Source organism: Mytilus trossulus, chromosome 12 (assembly GCF_036588685.1).
Source record: "Mytilus trossulus isolate FHL-02 chromosome 12, PNRI_Mtr1.1.1.hap1, whole genome shotgun sequence".
Taxonomy (NCBI): Eukaryota; Metazoa; Mollusca; class Bivalvia; order Mytilida; family Mytilidae; genus Mytilus; species Mytilus trossulus.
In genome coordinates, this window is record NC_086384.1 from 11,882,733 (window position 1) to 11,901,426 (window position 18,694).

An 18,694-nucleotide genomic window follows, 5' to 3' on the forward strand; every position below is an offset into this window, starting at 1 on the left:
CAATGTTAGAACCATGATATCTTAAACAGAGGACAGACTTTAGGATTCTTAGTATCAAGGTCCATGGCGATGAAGTCTGATAGTATCTTTTGACCGCAAAACTTATTTCTTCTTCTTGGTGGTCGGCCATTCTTCGCTCACACGAGCTTTCTGTATTGTGTTCAATACTTTTTGGTCAAACTAATAAATTTACCATTTGGATAAAAGTTAGAAAATTAGCAGCCAAATTGATTTTTTTCAAGATTTTGAATCGCTATTTTTGAAATATTTACATATGTCTTATATAACTAATATACAGACAAAATGAAGTACTTTTAAGTTTTTAGTATGTTATTATGACAAAGTAGTTGTGTTTTAATTAAAAAGGATCAGACAAAAGACCGATTATCATGATTCATATGCAAATCTATTCATTTTTTTTTTGGAAGCCTCTACCCCTTGAGATGCAAAATCTGACACCCCAAGCGACACTTTATATTTTGATGAATAACTAGTTTTAAAATCAATAATTTTAAGTATAAACATGGTATTTGGTTAAATTCCATAATAGGAATTCAATCTATATAAATGAAGCAGAGGGGAGTCGTCTAAAGTAGATTTTTATTCAGAAAGTTGCATATGAAGCCTCAAAATCTGCAACACGGAAAACTAGGGAGAGGTGTTTGAGAAAACAGATCACTGAAAATGACTGATTTTGCTTGCAGGAAACAGATTGTGTCTCAGACCCTTCCGTGCAGTATATTATATGGTAATAAGTTTTCTAAATCAAGAAATTTTGATACTTAAACTTACTTTGACAGTTTTTCTTCGCTTCGAAATTGCCACCCCGTGTCAAACATAGCCGACACCCCGCATGTGGCGTTCTACACGGTGAAGTTAGGATAATTGTTATTCGCTCGTTTGATGTTTTGAACTTTTGATTTTGCCATTGATTAGGGACTCTCCGTTTTTGAATTTTCCTCGGAGTTCGGTATTTTTGTCATTTTACTTTTTTCTTTCACATACACATGTTGCATACGAAACACAATATATACAACAGACAGTCACGTGAGATCAAATAAAGAAATAAGGCAACCCTCTTTTTTTTTGGAATAGTGTACCACTTAATATATTAGGAGCATACGTTGTACTCTATCAGTTATATTTATACTAAATGAACTTGCCTTTTAAAAAATAATACAAGAGTGTACTGTTAAATCACATTTTTTTTGTAGCCGTTTTGAATAATAGTAATTCAGGTACATGTAATCAATTTTGAATTATCATATAACAGCTTATCATGAACAGTTTATTGACTTAACGTTAAAGTTCTGTAAAATGTCATGACTTTAATCTTAACCACACGATATATTATCAAAAATAGACAGACAGAGGTCAAAATACTGCATTAAACTATTCTAAGCTTCTACGGCGCATTAAACATTCATCTATCATTGACTGAAATCTCTGTAGTAAGTGAACTTTCATGCAAGGTAACCACAAATCAAAGAATTGTTTTAAATTTTACTTGTTTCTTACTAATTTTACATTGTCAAGAAACATAATACCTTAATCACTCTTGACATGTTAAAATTGAGAAAGGAAATGGCGAATGTGTCAAAGCGACAACCACCCAACCATAGAGCAGACAAAAGTTTACTATTTACACATATCGACGGCCTTAAACTAAAACTTTTAACAAATTGTCGCTCCCTTTTTCGCAGCAATAACATTCCCTCGGCTTCATCGTACAGTGTTTACATATGATGTAATATGCATGTTTTCACGATACGAATTTCATTATGAAAGATGTGCGACTCAAGTAAGATGTCCAGTACGGTTACTCGGGAAAACGACTGCTTTATATCGACACTGCATAAGTCACAATCTAAAAATGGTTGACCGATCACATAATTGGGTGTCTCAACACTTTTAAGTGAGATTTACTAGTTTAAGCATATTTATTTATAGTTGATTGGGATACACGTTTTGCAACTTATATTTATCCCTTTCCACTTTGTGGGTGCGAATGCTGCCTTGGAGCGGCATTAATTAGCCTGCCCTTTTTCGAAATCTATAAGGATGCCTTTTACGTGCAAGAGATATGGCTCTCTTTTAACACAGGTCAGCCATTTATTGTCTCCTTCCGACGGACTATCATTGTTTCCTCAAGACCATCCTCGCAAATGGTGTCAAGGGAGAGCCTAAATTTTCACCCCGGAACGAGAATCGGACACAAGATTTACTGCGATGTTAGACCTTTAGATACCAGTATTGATATCTGTTCAGTTATTCAACCAACTATGTCCGATTCTTAATTTTAATATTTTATATGTTTAAATTGCTAGTAATACATTAAAAACTGAAGACGCTTGAGTTTATTTACAACCTGCGGGTTGATGCCACTGCTGGTGGAGTTTTAATTCCCCGAGGGTATCGGTATCACCAGCTCAGTAGTCAGCACTTCTGTGCTGACATGAATTATCATTGATATGGTCATATCTATAAATGAACTGTTTACAAAATGTTTGAAATTGAAAAAAAAACTAAAATGTTCTACCTCACGAATAGATAACATTAGTTGTGTTAGGCAAAACGGTTTGGAATTTTGGCCTTCAATGCTCTCCAACTTCGTAATTTATTTGGCCGTTTTAACTTTTTTGGATTCGAGCGTCACTGATGAGTCTTTTGTAAACGAAGCGTGCGCCTGGCGTGAATACAAAATTTAATCCTGGTATTTATGATGAGTTTATTTACACTCGGTCTAGCTAGGATAAAATGCTATTGTTCCGCATTGAGAAGGTACATACAAAAACCTCTCCGCGTCATTCGTCGAAAATTAAAAATCGTTGTTGTTGCAGACGTGGTTGTTTATGGAGGGTTAGGGAGCTACCAATTGATTTTAGGGGGGGAGGGGCTAGGATGAAAAATGTTGTCCTGCTTTTTTTTTAAGTTGTAATCTCTGTCCTGCCTTTTTATTTTTCACTCTGTTCGGCCCTGCCTTTTTTTAGCTCACCTGGCCCGAAGGGCCAAGTGAGCTTTTCTCATCACTTTGCGTCCGTCGTCTGTCGTCGTCCGTCGTCGTCGTCCGTCGTCGTCGTCCGTCGTCGTCCTGCGTTAACTTTTACAAAAATCTTCTCCTCTGAAACTACCAGGCCAAATTAAACCAAACTTGGCCACAATCATCATTGGGGTATCTAGTTTAAAAATTGTGTCCGGTGACCCGGTCAACCAACCAAGATGGCCGCCATGGCTAAAAATAGAACATAGGGGTAAAATGCAGTTTTTGGCTTATAACTCAAAAACCAAAGCATTTAGAGCAATTCTGACATGGGGTAAAATTGTTTATCAGGTCAAGACCTATCTGCCCTGAAAATTTCAGATGAATCGAACAACCTGTTGTTGGGTTGCTACCCCTAAATTGGTAATTTTAAGGAAATTTTGCTGTTTTTGGTTATTATCTTGAAAAATATTATAGATAGAGATAAACTGTAAACAGCAATAATGTTCAGCAAAATAAGATTTACAAATAAGTCAACATTACCGAAATGGTCAAATCACCCCTTTAGGAGTTATTGCCCTTTATAGTCAATTTTTAACCATTTTTTGTAAATCTTAATTATCTTTTACAAAAATCTTCTCCTCTGAAACTACTGCGCCATATTAAACCAAACTTGGCCACAATCATCATTGGGGTATCTAGTTTAAAAATTGTGTCCAGTGACCCGGTCAACCTACCAAGATGGCCGCCATGGCTAAAAATAGAACATAGGGGTAAAATGCAGTTTTTGGCTTATAACTCAAAAACCAAAGCATTTAGAGCAATTCTGACATGGGGTAAAATTGTTTATCAGGTCAAGATCTATCTGCCCTGAAAATTTCAGATGAATCGAACAACCTGTTGTTGGGTTGCTACCCCTAAATTGGTAATTTTAAGGAAATTTTGCTGTTTTTGGTTATTATCTTGAAAAATATTATAGATAGAGATAAACTGTAAACAGCAATAATGTTCAGCAAAATAAGATTTACAAATAAGTCAACATTACCGAAATGGTCAAATGACCCCTTTAGGAGTTATTGCCCTTTATAGTCAATTTTTAACCATTTTTCGTAAATCTAAGTTATCTTTTACAAAAATCTTCTCCTCTGAAACTACTGCGCCATATTAAACCAAACTTGGCCACAATCATCATTGGGGTATCTAGTTTAAAAATTGTGTCTGTTGACCTGGTCAACCTACCAAGATGGCTGCCATGGCTAAAAATAGAACATGGGATAAAATGCAGTTTTTGGCTTATAACTCAAAAACAAAAGCATTAAGAGGAAAACTGGCATGGGTTAAATTGTTTATCAGGTCAAGATCTATCTGCCCTGAAAATTTCAGACGAATCTATAGTCAATTTTTAACAATTTTCATAAAATTTGTAAATTTTTACTAACACTTTTAACTGAAACTACTGGGCCAATCATTATAGATGGGGATATATGTACGCAGCAAGAATGTTCAGTAAAGTTAGATCTACAAACATATCACCATCACCAAAACACAATTTTGTCACGAATCCATCTGTGTCCTTTGTTGAATATTCACATATACAAATGTACCAAGGTGAGCGACACAGGCTCTTTAGAGCCTCTAGTTTCAGTTTATCCTGACTTTTTTTTTTTGCAAGTGTCTCATCCTGCCTTTTTTTTTACTTCAAAACTCCTGTCCTGCCTATTTTTTCAAATTCATCCTAGCCCCCCCCCCCCCCCCCCCATAAAAATCAAATGGTAGCTCCCTTAGGGGGATAAACCGGTTTATTTAAAGTAAACATCTTCTTGATATATAACACTGTTGTGTTGTAAAGACGTAACACTTTTTAATGACATCGTTTTTTACTTGACAAGTTTACAAGTGTACATAGCAAAATAAAAAATATCTTCAAATTTCTAAAGCACGATTAAAACACTTAATGACCTAATGGAAATTTCAAAATGTACATACAAGTAAAACGATGTAAATGTATAATCTTTGTAATAACATAATTACATACAGAACAAGGTATTTCTTATGCCTCGTAAATAATAAATTTACATACATTAAAGTAATTACACAACATGATTGTTCATTTGCATCTAACAGTTCTTTTCAACAACGCAGTACATTTTAATCAATGCTAGATACAATAAAAAAGTATGTAATTAGAAATAAGGCCTACGCATTATGTCATGTAAAAATACCAACTATACCTAGTATAAAACAGACCAAAGGGGTTCAAAAGAAAGAAAAATAGCACCACCGTCCAATAAAAAAACCAGACAAGTAATGCAATAGAAAAAAAAAAGAACAAGAATATGTCCACATTACACGGATGCCCCACTCACACTATCATTTTCTATGTTTAGTGTACCGTGAAATTGGAATAAATTCTCTGATTTGGCATTAAAATTAGAATGATGTTATCAAAGGGAACATGTACACTAAGTTTCAAGTTGATTGGACTTCTACTTTATCAAAAACTACCTTGAACAAATCTTTAACCTGAAATTTGCACTATCATTTTCTATGTTCAGTGAACCGTAAAATTGGGGTCAAAACTCTAATTTGACATTTAAATAAGAAAGATCATATCATAGGGCACATGTATAATAAGTTTCAAGTTGATTGGACTTCAACTTCATCAAAAACTACCTTGACCAAAAACTTTAACCTGAAGCGGGACAGACGGACGGACGCACAGACGGACGGACGAACGAACGGAGGCACAGACCAGAAAACATAATGCCCCTCTACTATCGTAAGTGGGGCATAAAAATCACAAACATACTGAACTCTACGGAAATTCAAAAAGGAAAGTTCCTAATCAAATGCAAAAATTAAAAGCTCATACATATCAAACGATTTGAAACTGATTTGGCAAATACATTATATAGACAAAATAAGGACTAAAAGATACAAATTCCACCGGTTGGTTATAAGTTTAACATTTCACCTTGTTGTGTATATCAAGAAATGAGGCGCTAGATACCAAATCTAATACGTCGAGGAACACTGAAATCGGGCACAATACAAAAAAATTATAAAAAAAAACGGAATGAAAAACAAAACTACCAATACACAACATAGAAAAAGCCTGAGCAAAACGAGTGTAACGAGAATTAGTTCTCTTAGGTAAGTCTTCATACAATAGTCAATAGTTGGGACCTTTCCTACAACTTACCTAGTCAGGCCCGTAGACAGGAATTCCCAAAAGGGGGGTTCGTTGGACTCACAAACTCGACTTTAACAGTCATAATTCGAACAGAACATTGACTCTAACATTGCTTATTTGTCTTCAAAGGGGGGGGGGGTCGTCCGAACCCCCTGTCTACGGGTAAGGAAATGAAATGCAATGTTATATTATTATTCTTCTGTCGACCATATTTGATCGAAGAGGAACTAAAGAATATAAAGAAACATGGATGCAACATTAGTGACAGACAGTCCTGCACTATCGGATGGTTGACTTAAAGGGACTAATATTCCAGATATTTCTTGGGATTGATAGACCACCACTTTGATTTGGTAGATGATATATGAGGGGATTGATAATCTTCCACTATTTGTTGAATGATACCCAAGGGAACTGAAAGTCCATTTTTTTCGGGGAATGCTAAATTCGGGACTCTGGTCAACTCCATTTAACTTATTATGCACAATGTATTCGGTCAGTCATGTGAACTTTTAAATCTTACATTTTATTACCAGAAGGCTTTTAGTGCATTTATAAGTTAAAACAAAATACATTAAAATCAATGATGAATTAACATATAACATCTTATCCTGAACAGTAAATTGACTTGATATAAAAGTCTTGTGGACATTTCATACTTTGTTTTAGATAATTTTTCGTTTTTTATTTGGTTATACATTTTGTAATTAGCAGCAAAATTATTCCGTTTTTTTGTTTAATTCTATACACAAAGAAAAGCAAAACGACCTAAATCGATCCTAAACACGTTTTGACTGGTTCCCGATCGCAATATTCAGTATGTTACACATATACCAATATAACCTTATACCTGGATCGTAAAACCGGGAACCAGGATAAAACACGTTTTACTTTCATCTTCACTAATTGGTTATCAGAAACGATGCGTCTGTGTCTCATCACATACCTGACATCACATATCAATGAACCCGGTTTCGTTCCTTTTATATTGCATGTGACTACTTCATTTTTTTATTACATGGATTTGTACCGTGTTGCAATTTTGTAGGTTATCACTTACACTATTTTAGTTGCATAAAGCTGTGAATTGACAGTCCAGATGAAATTGTTTCATAAGTTTTAATTTTCTTTCAAACTCGGTTAAGTGAATATATTCATATTATGAAAAATAAAAACTCACAAAAATACCATTCGTATAATGCTGTATACAAGACGAGCTTTTCGTCTACAAAAGACACACCAATGATGCTCGAATATGAATTAAAACTACGATCAAAGTATGAAGATGAAGAACATGGTAGACTCAAAATCGAATGATATTGACAAATACAGCTACGAAGTTCTAATCTAACAAGCAATATTTCAGAATGTTATCAATTTAATGTTTTGAGACCCTTTTAATGTTTTAGAATGTATTGATTGACACATTATTGCTCAAAATTCGTAGTATGGTATTTATTTTTTTTAACAATTGTTGCAATATAACAGCAAAAAGTAAAGTAACAAAAATACCGAACTCAGAGAATTTGAAACGGATAATCTTTTATAAAAAGGCAAAACCCAGTGGGCAAAGTCAAAAGCATATGGACATTTATCGAATAGGGCTTTAAATATATGGCGAGAAGAGACATATGTCGGATGGTTTATGGAGTATTTGTCTAAATCAAGGTGCTGCTTGATTATATTTATATTTTAGGTGCAATGGTCTTGGTGTAAATGTAACTATCTGAGAATACACGCACTTCTAAAAGTTAGAGAAAAGCCAAAGTATATAGAAGATGAGTAATGTTTCCTAGACAAGAAATCTGAAGAATTAAATATAAATGACATGAACAAGCTGAGAAACAATTAACTTAAATTATGAAAAAATATATCTATGCATGTAGACAGCATGTAGAACCGTAAATATTGATAGCTGTATAAGAGCTCATATATTTAGTTGTGTTTTTGTATAATACATTTTTGTGTATTTCAATCACAAATATTTCAGACGTCTGCATCTGATTGACATATTTATCTTACCTATCAATATTTTCCTAAAACTTGGGACAGAAGAATCGTGCCATTATCTCAAATTAAGTAGATACAGTAACACTAATAGAATATGTTTTATCGTTATGAATTTTTAATGAAATCTTAGTTGGGTCTTTATCTGTCATTAACTTGATACATTATCATTGCATTTGTATGATATTTTGAATCGCTATACCGTCTTATCTTTTTCTTGTTTAGTAATCAAAACCTGGACTTGAAGGCATAAAACTTTGCGCAGTGCTCGGAGTACAAAAATCATGCTCGAAACATGAAATCCAGCAATTTGATTGCTTGATTTTCGAGTCTGAGTACAAAAATCATGCTCGAAAGTTTTATGACCGTGAGGCCTGGACTTGTTTTTGAGAAGTGACAAAAACCGATTACACGTTTCTTTGTTGTTAAAGCTCACAGGGTATTTTGGTTTGACTATCATAAACTACTTAGAATGCATGACTATTTAGTGTTGATAGGATAAAGAACATTTTTCTTTTTTAATTTTTCGTTTCAAAGAAATGAAAATTATGTTTTTAATGTAATTTTTTATGAAAATGTTCTTGATTCTTGATATATGCACTTTTAAAGAAAATTAGCATTTTGTACAAAAAAGGAAGTAATTAGCCAAATTCTTTTTGTATTGGAAACAAGAAATCAATTACATTTATATGTTTTAAATCAAACAAAGAAATAAATTATAATTGAGAGAAAACTGTTGACGTAGCATTGCAAACCTGTTACACAGACTACCCATATAAATATCTAGCTGTTCCAGTGGTGGTTCACTCCTTCTATTAACATACAGAGGAAACTTGGTAAGAACTTAATATTTGTAAATATTTGTTTATGTGAAATAAGTAATTTGTTTTATTAAAGCTTTTTTTCTATAGATTGACAGTATGATTTCTTTAAATTCCTTTGTACACATTTCCATTTTATAGTTCTATTAGGCTCCGTTGTCTTTAATTATCTCAATATTTCATATGTTATATACATGTGTACAATTTAGAAATTAGTATGGCGTTCATTATCACTGAACTAGTATGTATTTGTTTAGGGGCCAGCTGAAGGACGCCTCCCGGTGCGGGAATTTAAGACCTGTTGGTGACTTTTTGCTGGTTTTTTTCTACGGTCGGGTTGTTGTCTCTTTGACAAATTCCCCATTTCCATTCTCAATTTTATATATTTATTCTTTTTTTTTGTGTTTTGCGACGGGCATAAACAATGCAGTTTATACAAAATATCCTTCAACATATTCATATGATCTTTTTTTGTGAAATAATTTCTTAAACTGTAGATTGCCTTTCATTATCAATAATTTTTGTTCTCATCAACACCTAGCAATCGGACAGACTCCACAAACATTTAAGGTGTAATTAGAAAAAAATGGAAAAAGCTAAGTCGGCATTTCTTTAAATGATTAAAACATTAATATTTTGTAATTTTAGTATAACTAAGTAGGCTAATTTGTTCCAAGACTGTTTGCTTTCTTTATTTCGTATCGTAAATAATATTTCTTCTTTTTCCAGATATAACAATGTTCCTCCTAAATTTGATAAAGGTAGGTATACATTTTATGTATGATAGGCACCTCACATCGTAAAGTGTTTATACATAATATTTAATCGGTGTAACATGTTACCTGGCTTGTTTTTCATTTTGGATGCCAACTCCATGGTCATGGCATACTTTAAATCAATTATATGGTCATTTTTTTATTTTTTTTTTATAAATATCCTGTTTACCATTTATGAAATTTTAGAAATACTAACGATTTTCTTAGCCCAGGAATAGATTACCATAGCCGTATTTGGCACAGCTTTTTGAAATTTTGATCTCTAATGCTCTTCAACTTTGTACTTGTATGGCTTTAAAACTATTTGGATCGGAGTTGAAAGACGAGTCTCATGTAGACGAAACGAGCTTCTGGCCTCACGGTCATAAAACTTTCAAGTATGATTTTTGTACTCAAACTCGAAAATCAACCAATAAAATTGCTGGATTTCATGTTTCGAGCATGATTTTTGTGCTCGGAGCACTGAGCAAAGTTTTATGCCTTCAAGGCCTGGCGTTTTAAATTATGAGCCTGGTACCTTTTATAACTATTATACGTCGTAAAAAAGTTTTCCGAACTTCACCCAAACACGGTTGATGTCCCTACAGAAGCATGTGTAATTTTTTGTTATTCTATGTCTTGTTTGCCATCTGTTCTGACATGCTAGTTATTTATTCATTTAAACATTCAAAACTTGGGGTGTCTACGACTTTAACATGAGAGGTGAAATAAGACAGCTTTCGGAAAAGATGTAATGCCTTGAATGGCATTATAAACGATGAAATTAAGTAAATGTTTAATTAAGGTGGTACCCATCACATTAGCTAAAATTAATTTGGCTCGTTTAATTTTCATAAAATTTCGAAAACGTATTTAATTTGATCCTTTGACAAAAATATAAAAATGTCAAAAAATTTTAACCGACCGTTTTATCAGAAAAATTACACTGGTTAAATAGCGGTTTGACAAACACTTATTTTGATCATTGAGAAGCTTTATATTCCATGAACCCAAGAACAAGACAATGTAATTAAAACGTTTAGTTGATTTTACAGAGTTATTTCCCTGTAGTGTTAGGTACCAACTTAATCATTAAGCTTTATTTTCCAAATCAAATTATCAGTAAGTGTATATTTCAATCAATATCTTTTCACTCAATATATTTTTACTCCACTGTGCATTTGTTTTAAACAAAAAAAAACAAAAAAAAACCAGAACCAAATCGAAAAAATCCACTGATACTGTGTGAGATCTGAAATGCATTAAGATTAAAAGTTTTGATAGTGTTTGCCCTTTGCAAAATATGTCATGCTGATTTCACACTCTTTTCACTTCTAGTGGTAACCATTTTAAATTGAGATTCTTGCAGAGACCATTATTGGTAATATAATCCGTTTTGCTTATATATTGAAATCATATTATTCCAAGGCAGTTTATATTGTGTGTTGTTGTTTTTAACATACACAACAACGATGGTAGAAATAACTAATACAAAACGTGAACGACATAAAAGTATGTAATATAAGATAAGAGAAACTCGATGAAAATGAATATTTCTCCTCATTTTCACGGGTAATCTTTAATTACTAATATAAATAGGATTTGGTTACATCTACGATAATGGTAACAAATTATCGCCACAATTTATTACTATATCGGTGGACGTTTAGAAAGCGCCAATCAATGTAACAAAAATATGATATCCAATTAAGTTTTTATGTTTTCCTTTCTTTAGGTTTTGGTCATGATTGCAACAGTAGAGGCCTACTATTATCAACACCCAACGACAACTATGCCACCAGGTAAATGTCAGACACATGTCTTTTATTTTTATATTGATTTTGAATACGATCTCAATTAATTTCAACTTTAATAACATTAATGAAAATCAAATACAGAAATAATCAATACACCAATTACAAATGATTATCCTTTTTCATAGATGGTTATGATAACAATCCATGTGTGGAATATTATTAATTGAGTACGTTTTATTTTATTCATATGAAGTTGGACAACCGATTTGTAATGCAGTTGCTGACATTGTTTTTGTGTACGATACCAGCAAAAGTATCAGCGACGCTAACATTCCAAATACCAGTACGAATTTTGCTAAAATGAAAGAGTTTATGATAAATATTGTGAATGCGTTCAACCCAGTAGGACCCACTGGAGCCCAGTTTGCAGCTCTTTGTTTTTCAACTGTACCAAACATTCATTTCTACTTGAATAAATATGGAACAAAAAATGAAATTCTTGCTGCCATCAACAATTTTACCACGGATCCAAACGCACTTACAGCAATTGGAGACGCTTTGCAAGTATGAATTTACATGTAGTTGATATAAATATAACGTAAACTTAACCTATATATTATTGAGATTGTTTAGCTAATTCAAATTCTGGATTTAAACATGGAAGCTATAATTAAAACAAACCTTTACCACTAGAATCGCACTTCCTTCCGGCACTAACAACATACGCGTCTAGCATGACAACAGTAAAGGTTCGAACAGTGAGAACAAACAAAATATGTGAACCATTCTAAATCCTACCTGACTCATGGGCCTAGTGGGCTTTTATCATCACTTGGTGTCAATCGTCCATCATTATCGTTGTCGTTTAACTTTAACAAAAATCTTCTTGAATATTGTTAAAGATATAAATAAACTGTAAACATCTATTCTTTTATAAGGTACTTCATATCTGAAAAATATGTGCTGTGAATATTAGAATTCATTCATACATTTTTGTATTATTCAAAATAATCCGTCTATATATGTTCCACAAGAATCTAAAGTTCTTCACCTTTTATTTGATTCGTTTATTACTAAAATACTTTCCACATAGTTTGATATGTATACCAATGTGTAGGAACAGTTTTGTTTTAAATATCTTCCCTTCCCAGTATGTTTTAAACGAACCCGATTTGATGGTGTTACATCTTACAGAGTATATTGGGATTATTTTTGCAAAGAAATCCATTAAAGCCGGGCCGTCTAAGATTTGCAGTGAAGTGAGAAATCCATGTGGAAGACCTCATTGTGACTTTGAGATGCAGCACATTAATAAAAGTACTGCTCCTTTGCTTTTTGTGTGTTTCTTATTGTACAAGAACTGATTTAGTGTCATGGATGCTTATCCTTGGTTTTTGTATTACATAACTTGAACGCAATGGCAAAATAAACCACATAATTGAAATCTTAATTTGGTTCATACTCCCATCATATTTCTTCCCAAAGTTTTTTTTTGGTTCAGGGGGATAAAAAAAAACCAAGGCATATCGATTGGTCTTTGCTTTATGAAAAAAAATGTTGACCTTTTTGTTCCATAAACTTTGCTAATCTGATCATTTAAAAAAATAATATTTCAGGTTGCGCGAACTCAGTTTTTCTTACCATTGAATGGAGGAGGTAGAAATTGTTCTCAGTGTTTTGTTATTGTGATTACTGATGGTACACAGACTGCTGGCGAAGCTAATGCTGCAACAGAGGCTAATAAATTAAGGAATGAAAACAACTGCATTGTCTATGTAGTTTCAGTAGGACTACAAAATGATGCTCAGTTGGCTACTATAGCCGGGGGTCCATCTAATGTGTTCAATGTAGATAGTTTCGCTCTGTTGAATTCCACTGTCAACGCTGTTGTTCAGGCTGCTTGTAATGATTCAAAATGTAGTAAGTAAACACCTTAATTTGTAGAAGATCTCATGTATTTAATGTATTAATTTTACATCATATTTTATTCCATTTTAACTAAATTTTGGATGTAACGCATTTTCTGATTGGGCTGACGTTGTTATGTTTATCAGCTCATAGACACAATGTTGTCACGTGACCCTGACATCATCAACGTTTTTCCATGGTTTACTCAATGATTATAATATTTTTCTGTCTATTCGAAACAACATACACAGTGTGCTTCACATTCTTTTAGTTATTATGAATAGACAGAACAAATATTACAGTCATTCCTTAAATATTAAATAAACCAAGTTAAGATGACTCCGCGTGATTGTTGGAGGATTCATGTGTTACTAGTAAATGTACAATTTATTCCCTTAACGATTGTCGACATGGTTCATGTTCTGTCTTCCAAAATATAAATCCGTATATTTGGCATTGTTTTTGTGTTACAATAATATGAACATATATTTGGTTTCTGTCTACCACATTACAATTCGTATCTTTGGCCTTTTTTTGTGATACAATAATAAGAAACATATGTTTGGTTTTATATCTCCAGTGTAATACAAAAGAATTATAAATATATGTTATATCGTTCTGTTTTGCTAACTTTTGAATTAAAAAACTGAGTGGCCTAAATGCAAAAAAGGAAATCGTGCTCCATTGTTATAACAAAATGATGTGATTTAGTATATTTCTAATGTAAATACTGTTGTAAACACTAGTCACTTCTATGAAACCTGTAAATATAAATTTTGTTGAGTCTCTTTTTTGTTTAAGAAAGAGAAAAGATACAAAAGGGACATTAAAACTCTAAGTTGAAAATAAACAGGGGCCCTTTATAGCTTGTTGTTCGGTGTGAGCCAAGGCTCCGTGTTGAAGGCCGTACTTTAACCTATAATGGTTTAATTTTTAAATTGTTATTTGGATGGAGAGTTGTCTCATTGGCACTCACACCACATCTTCCTATATCTATAGACAACACCATGGATAAAAAAGGAAAAGACTAACAAACAAACAGTACACAGAACACACCATATAATTAAAGACTAAGCAATACATATTTAACCGAAAGCCGGGCATGATCCTAGGTGTCCCAGACGAACGTGTAGATATTACTTAACATGTGAAACCCGTCGTTTTGACATATGTAAGATATATCCGATATAAGTCAAAGAATATTGTAACTGTTTTGATAAGGAAATCAACACTGGTGAATGAAATCATTTTTTTCCTTTTGCAATCATGCTTCATCTTTATGTACCAGTAAGGTAATTAGGTATTGTATATACAAAGAAACATACCACTACCAGTCAGCTTATTAGGGGATGTATATACAAAGTACTGTAAGGAGTTTTCGGTATTGTATACATTCTGATTTTAATTGATGTGTTGCAATATTGTTGTCATTTATGATATATTATTTCAGTATGTACAGTTTATATTGGTAGTTTCTTTTTATACTTTTTCATAAAATGCCCTGTACCAAGTCAGGAAAATGGCCATTGTTACATTATAGTTCGTTTCTGTGTGTGTTACATTTTGATGTTGTGTTTCTTTTGTGACGTAGTTCTCTCATATTTGATACGTTTACCTCAGTTTTAGTTTGTAACCCTGATTTGTTTTTTCTCTATCGATTTATGAGTTTCGAACAGCGGTATACTACTGTTGCCTTTATTCATGTCTTTGATTTTGTTTTTTAGCAACTGCACCTGTTATGCCTGTTCCTCCAGTTATGCCAGGTAAATATTTTTAAATATGTTTGAAATTTTTCTTAATTCGCAAGAAAACCTCTTTACATGTTACACAACGGAATAGTTAAATCTCATTCATTTAGGGTGGTAGACCTAAGTTAAGGGAAATAATTCTTAAAATCATCAGTACGTTTGTGTCAACCATTTTCATAAATTCGTTCTAAGCTTTTAGGATACATAGATTATTTTCAATCTGTTTCAGGTAAATGCTTAAAATACATTAATAAAACTTGACTATTACAACCGCATCACTGAATTAAAGAGTTATCTTCCTGGACCAAGGTCTACCCCTTAAATATTAAAAAGCCATCACTATTAACTTGACATTCAACTTCAATTTCAAAAGTATGATTTATATACTACAATCGCTAAATAGAATGTACACGTATAAGAAAATCCTTTTCATTATCAAAATCTTTATGAATGTACGGCTATTCAATCATTCATGTGACCAGTATTGAAGTTTCATTTTAAAAATGTTTCTTTGAATTTGTTTTTAAGCACCTCCTCCTCATCATGTCAAAGCCAAGCCTACTGTATAACAAGGTCTTATCATTAAGTAACATTTTACATGAATTCACAGTTAGATTTTTACTTTAATAATTTCAGGTACCCATGTCAACTGCTACGAAGGTAGGTAGTCTCAACAGTAAATATTTAACATGAACCCAAACATAGCTTATTACTTTTCATAAGTTCATAAACATACTCTTTACTTGTTAGCTGAAGGACGAGAATTTCTCGCTGCATTGAAGACCTATTGGTAACCTTCTGCTGTTGTCTGTTCTATGGTCGGGTTGTTGTCTCTTTGACACATTCCTCATTTACATTCTCAATTTGATCTTTTCTTGTAATATACTGTTGATGGGGTGAGTTATTATCTAAAGAGCCAGTCATTATGACAAGGCTTTTTAGCCAACTCTTTTAAAGTCAGTTAAAATTCAAATTTAAAAGAATGATTAAATACTGAAATGACCAAGTTATACTAAAACATGTGTACACGAAATCCTTTATAATATCCAAATCCTCATGATTGTACGGTTCTACTATTGAATTATTGTCTTCGTCGATAATTTTCTGTATGCAGTGTTCAAAACTATTTAGTAACTTCTCGTAAGATATCACTACCGCACAACGCAAAAGAGAGTGGAGAAAATCGTCGCAAATCGTGAGATCTCGCTGACCAAATTGAAAACATTAAATAAATGAACAACTGTTGAGGGAAAGTAAGAAAACTGATCATTGGTCTACCAATTCACTTATTTTCCCCGTTCTCCACATGCTCTGACTTGATTGTTTATCAGTGTGCTAGTTCGGTAAACTTCGATAAATTTCGGCAACTGACCCCAAAGTGTATTCGATTGCAAACAACAAGCACTAAATGCAATACTATTGATCGATAATGCATTATAGATGCGTATTTAAAAAAAACAACCGTGCATACAAAAGTTGAGGTTAAATTCCATATATTTGTTTAATAATTTTGATATTATTTAACTTACAAGAAACTCGTTGCGTATGACTCTAAAATAAATTACTGTGGATTCATTAATATTCGCTGGATACCAATTTTCGTGGATTTCGTGGGTACAAGAGAACCACGAATTTAAATGTTCAACGAATAACAAATATTCTTAAGGAATGCAGACTTTGTCAAAACCACGAAATTAAATATCCACGAAAATACAGGTTTTCCTCAAACCACGAAAATTGATACCCACGAAAATAAATGAATCCACAGTAGTATAGAACAAACAAATTGTAATACTATATATGTATTGGTATGTAAAGGATATACAATACAAGTAGACATGTAGAACAGTTAGATATAGAATGCAAAAAAAAACACCAGAAGAAACATGAATCGATGCTATATAGGTATGACATCTGGGAGTTTAATTCAGATGGAACCAGTAGAAAAGCAAAACAAGAAGAACGGGTAAAAAGAAGATATTTGTGACAGCACAATTTAAATAGAGCAGACAGAATAAATATATAGGAACACAATATCGGTTGAACCATATACAAATGTAATTTTTCGTTTGAATTGTTTTACATTGTCATTTTAGGGCCTTTTCTATCGGTATTGGCTTTGCTCATAAACACGATGACCTATAGTTGTTAATTTCTGTGTCATTTTGGTGTCTTGTGGATAGTTGTCTTATTGGCAATCATACCACATCTTCTTTTTTTTATATTGGCGACACGTTTACTCAATATCGTAATTAAAAAGTTTATAGATTAATGCGATGATTTCGTTTACCAAACACATAATTTAAGTTGCTTTCTATTAGTAATTAAATTCTTTGGTCACACGAATGATCACTGATTTTAAACATAGTAAGATATATGTCATATTTTGACTATTTTATTTATCATATCACGCAACATTGTAAATATAACGGAATTTGATGAGACTGTCAACAAAGTGAGAGGTTTAGCGCTATACAACTAGGATTAATCCACCATTTTCTACATTTGAAAATGCCTGTACCAAGTCAGGAATATGACAGTTTTTGTCCATTTGTTTTTGATGTGTTTTGTTATTTGATTTTGCCATATGATTATGGACTTACCGATTAGATTTTCCTTTGAGTTCAGTATTTTTGTGATTTCACTTTTTTATATTATGTACGTAGATTTGTCAGCTTGTTCTAAACAAACAGATTACAATCAATGATTTATAGACAGTAACTTTACAATTCTGTTGTAGTGAAAACCCTTCTTCAAAAACTGATATCTTTGATTAACAACAAACCAAAGTATGGGTACAGAAGGTATGGATCCAGAAGATATCAACCCAAACCAGTATATGTAAACAAACCAGTATATATACCAAGACCAGTATATGAACGACCAGTATATCAACCAAGACCAAGATATCAATACAGACGAAGTGTGAAACTTGGATTCAGACGTAGGAGTATGAGATACAGGGGCTAGAAAGTGAAGATATACTAAGTCTATCTACGTTAATCCACGTCGATATTGAAGAAAATCTGACATAATGGACATTCATACTTTTTGTTTTTTAAAGTTGTCAATAAATGTCATAACAAACTTTTGAATATTCATTTTTTCTCCTTTTACCGGACATGATAATTTTGTGAATGGATGAAGTACAAGTTATTTGGATATAGCTTCAAAAGGAAGAAATAAACCACAAATACAAAAATAAGGAGAAATAGCGAGTTTACAATGAATGTGTTTATAGTCTTTATATTGTCAATCAAATTCTAATTCAAATAAAATCTCACGAGTAAATGTAAGTTATCAAATGTCATTTTCGAAAAAAAATAAGGATTTTCTTATCCCAGGTATAGACTACTTTAGTCGTATTTGGCACAACTTTTTGGAATTTTGGAACCTCAATGCTCTTCAACTTTGTTATTGGTTGGCTTATAAATATTTTGATTTGAGCGTCACTGATGAGTCTTATGTAGACGAAACGCGTGTCTGGCGTACTTAATTATAATCCTGGTACCTTTGATAACTATT

The 18,694-nt window shown here is 32.7% G+C and overlaps 1 protein-coding gene across 1 annotated transcript in view; it reads left to right on the forward strand.

The window, feature by feature from the left end:
• The window catches only part of LOC134692917 (collagen alpha-1(XIV) chain-like), a 60,620-nt gene extending 42,364 nt beyond the window's left edge, over positions 1 to 18,256 (forward strand). Inside the window, exons 2-8 of the mRNA XM_063553551.1 lie at positions 9,731 to 9,762; positions 11,492 to 11,558; positions 11,767 to 12,077; positions 13,130 to 13,433; positions 15,146 to 15,184; positions 15,806 to 15,829; positions 17,910 to 18,256. Coding sequence (XP_063409621.1) covers positions 9,739 to 9,762; positions 11,492 to 11,558; positions 11,767 to 12,077; positions 13,130 to 13,433; positions 15,146 to 15,184; positions 15,806 to 15,829; positions 17,910 to 18,139 — 999 coding nt within the window. The 5' untranslated portion in view covers positions 9,731 to 9,738 and the 3' untranslated portion in view covers positions 18,140 to 18,256. The remainder of the gene's footprint in view (positions 1 to 9,730; positions 9,763 to 11,491; positions 11,559 to 11,766; positions 12,078 to 13,129; positions 13,434 to 15,145; positions 15,185 to 15,805; positions 15,830 to 17,909) is intronic.
• Positions 18,257 to 18,694: the final 438 nt, after the last annotated feature.